Genomic DNA, 3902 nt, shown 5'->3' with positions numbered 1-3902 from the left:
ACATTAAGTAAATACCGGTGTTTGCGCTCCACAACACTATTCTGTTGAGGAGTAGCTACACAACTGTGTTGAACTAATTGAATTTTTTTTATTACTTCTCGAATTACTGGATACATAAGGTAAATGAGGTTTCTTAGCTTGTGGACATACTTCACATAGATGATTTTTAGTAGTCCTTATACACCTAAATTTATTTTCTAGAATACGAAAACGTAAATCAGAAGGGTGGCTAATACGCCAATGCCAAAGATCAAAGCTTGAATAATGAGAAGCTAAAAAACATGTAGGGGTCGACCGGAGACCGTAAAGACCATTGCACAATTGATCACTCTGACCAATCGTTATATTTCTTAACGGATCCTGAAATATACATGATGATTCGTCAAATTCACTTTACATTTGAGAGATTTAACTAAGTGACTGACTGATAAAAGATTGAACTTAAAACTTGGGATGTGATATACGTTATCAAGCATTAGATTGGGTGAGAAAATTACTGTCCCAATATACAAAATGGGAGATCGACTACCATCAGGTAGTTGGATAAATAAATTTGTCAGAGCTTTAACATATTTAGTAAAACAAAGTAATGGATAACACATATGGTTAGATGCACCACTATCAACGTTCCAAGAAAAATAAGAGGTGCAAAAGACATTACCAGCAAATTATCGTTTATTTCATGGCTTGACGGACCAGATGAAGGTTCAACAAGCGTCGTCGATTGTACTGTTCATGAGTGATAGTTTGTGCGAGAACTTGAGATCCATGTTGTGGATCACCATCTTGCACAACAACAAAAGTAGCTTGATTATCCCTTTGGCGTGAGTCCCGTGATGGATATTCATGTAGCTTATAACAAGTAGCTCTAGCGTGTCCAACTTTGTTATAATGACCGCAGAATGGACGCCCTTTATCAGTTGGAGGATGACGAATATTTTGTTGTACAGTAGGGCTACGGTCTTGTTTCCCAACATGGAGAGCTGCTGATTTGATTGCAGGAACAGAAGAAAAGTTGAGTTCCTGCTGATTCTCTTCCTTACGAACTAGAGAATATATCTTGACAATAGCATGGAAAGGGTCCATCAATAAGATCTGACTACGAATGGATGAAAAACGGTCATGGAAACCTTGTAAAAATTCCATGACTCGATCTTTATGAAGTTTACTTACCATAGACTTTCCGTTACTATGGATACATGGTTCAATAGGAGTGAGCGAACTAAGTTCATCCCACAGAGCTTTCAACTGAGTGTAATATTCAGAGACGGTTAGAGCATCTTGTCTTAGAGACATGATGACCTTTTTGAGCTGAAATATTTTGGGAGCATTTGTGTGCGAAAATCGATCTCGCAAATCTTTCCAAATAGCTTGAGCATCATCATTATACATGATACTAGCCTTGATTTCTGGTATCACCGATTTCAGAATCCAACTGCCGACCAAGTCGTTACATCTTTCCCAAGCGTGCAAGTCGTTAGTGGAAGTTGGTTTGGTAAGAGATCCATCAACGAACCCGAAATTTTCTTTCTCCCATAAAGCCATCGTCATACTCATACTTCATACCCAGCTTGAATAGTTTTCACCGGATAATAATGGTGTGATAAAAACTGTTGAAGGACTGTCCGATGCGTGAATAACATAAGGAGCAGATATGAGATCAACAACAGTAAAACCACTTGGTGGGGTTTGAGGAACTTCATCATTGGAGGTATTTGATGTCATTGAGGGGAAAAATTATGATGATGAACATGATTTCTCTGTTACCATAAATAGAAATGGCAATGTTATTACTTGAATAGATTTGGCTACTGCCTGTGCATTCGTTTATATAGTAGTTTACAATGATAATAAAGGAAAATGAAACTATACATGGAAATGACTTTATCTCTAATTATTTACAAGAATAATGTCAACATCTAAATCCTAAATAGACAAAGATTTTTCTAAGCAATAAAATCCTTTCTTGATATGTAAAGATCCGATTGACATACTTTCTTCGTATATCTCCATACCAAAAGATCTGATTGATCTTTTGTGTGTTAGTACAACTAGCATTCTTGTATGTTGTGACAACTTGTGCCTTGCTTATGTCCTGCGTGTGTGTATATGTCTAGCCTTGCTTGTGTCTTTCGTATGTAGGAGACTTAATAATGATTTCAGCAGACCCATAATTTAACCAAAATTATATGTTAACGAAGTTTTAGCTGTCAAATATATTCAACCATTGAGAATTATCTATATATTCATTTTGGGTGGAAAGCGAAAGCTGAAGATTCTCTAAGTTTGAGGAAACCTTAAAACCGATGCAAAATAAAAATAACGATGATGCGGTTTTAGTTTATGGGTTTGCCGACATCACAAAACGCCACATGTTCAGCCATCTCCCCATCTTTTCCTAAATTTTCGTCCTTACGACCTAAAACTTTCAAATTGACATGTATTCCCTAGAAGGTGATATCACCACCATTATGCAGGAATAAAAATAAGTCAAACTAAAAAAGGCATCCCTATTCTTCCTAAAATTCCGCCATAACGACCCAATTCAAAATAACATTCATTGCTCGGAAGGTGAAATGACCGCCACTATACATGAAACATCAAATAAGAACAAAAAAGAACTTGCACATATAAAAACAAGCACCACCACCATCATACTGCCATAACCTAAGATCTTTCTAGAGTGAGGCAGCAACTTTGATACTCCTTCATGATCAAACTTCACCGCCACTTTGATCCTTTACAACCCTTACCAACCATTGAAACTGCTCTTTAAACCCCTAAAAAGAGATATGGTTAATAAAATTTTTGACTGATTATGATCATTGAAAATGAAGACTGAAAAATAAGTAGAAGGAAAGCAGAACACCAAAAGGATTAAGGTTTGAATTATGATCTATAAGAAGAAACAAAAAATTGAGAAAACAAATCGAAATAAGGATTACAGGACTAGAAAACAAGATGAACAAAGGAAATCAACCACAATATGCTTCAAAAGAATCTTTTAGAAGAACTCGAGAACAAAATAAAATCTGGGTTGTCTCTTACAGGACAAACCGCAAAACCCAGCCCACGATCAGTCTAGAGATTTCCATATGAAATATAAGATAAATACAATGAAGGCCGAGACATGACCCATGTTTGATCAGAACTTTATTGATATTTTTGATAAAGAGATACAAAGGGTGTTAGATCTTATTGATATTCTTTTAATGACCATGAAAGATTATCAGAAAGAATTTATCAATCTTTATTGATATTTTTGATAAGAGATACAAAGGGCATTGAAGCTTATAAATGAAAAGCACTAGAAGTAAGAGAATTTAACAAGCCACAGTTCAACAACTGTTAATAAATAGTTGTTACAGCTAACATAAAAGATAAAATAATGTTATTCTTACACTTGTAATATATCACACAACATATACAAGTGTTTCACACACACGGAAATCTGACCGTGATTCCCAAAATGATAATTTTGTGACACTAAGAAGTTTGGAAGCTAGAGAATGAAACACAAAATGGACTAAACCCTTTATAAACAAGTTTTCAAGTTGATCTTAAGAAGGAACACGATAAAAGCATAACTTATCAATTTTATAATAAAATTGTAATTAATCTCCATTTGTGTCGTTCTGTCATGAAAAACAGGATTCTATGCCAGACTGTTTGAACGAGTATTATCATAAAATAATAGAAAAGGTTTTTCAAAGTGGCATAACCAAGCTTATTAAGAATAAGTGCGACCCAGACAACCCCAGCATCAGGTGCAATCATGGACTTATATTCTGCTTCAGCTGAAGATTTTGAAATTGTTGGTTGCTTTTTTATAGGCAATGACACAAGAGAATATCTAATAGGAATGCACAAAAACCAAATGTTGATCTTCTTGTAACTGGATA

The 3902-nt window shown here is 35.2% G+C and overlaps 1 protein-coding gene across 1 annotated transcript; it reads right to left on the bottom strand.

Annotated features, from left to right (window-relative positions):
- Positions 1–675: 675 nt before the first annotated feature.
- Positions 676–1545, bottom strand: LOC113332116. The gene has a single exon (XM_026578791.1). It carries the CDS (start codon positions 1543–1545, stop codon positions 676–678), a length of 870 nt encoding a protein of 289 aa, XP_026434576.1.
- Positions 1546–3902: the final 2357 nt, after the last annotated feature.

The sequence above is a fragment of the Papaver somniferum genome, unplaced genomic scaffold (assembly GCF_003573695.1).
Source record: "Papaver somniferum cultivar HN1 unplaced genomic scaffold, ASM357369v1 unplaced-scaffold_128, whole genome shotgun sequence".
Classification (NCBI taxonomy): Eukaryota; Viridiplantae; Streptophyta; class Magnoliopsida; order Ranunculales; family Papaveraceae; genus Papaver; species Papaver somniferum.
Note: the sequence above shows the minus strand (reverse complement) of the source record. Positions and strands in the feature narration are given on the sequence as shown.

Excerpts from the sequence above, each read along its gene's own strand:
- LOC113332116 (XM_026578791.1), bottom strand. The coding sequence starts at position 1,545 with ATGGCTTTATGGGAGAAAGAAAATTTCGGGTTCGTTGATGGATCTCTT.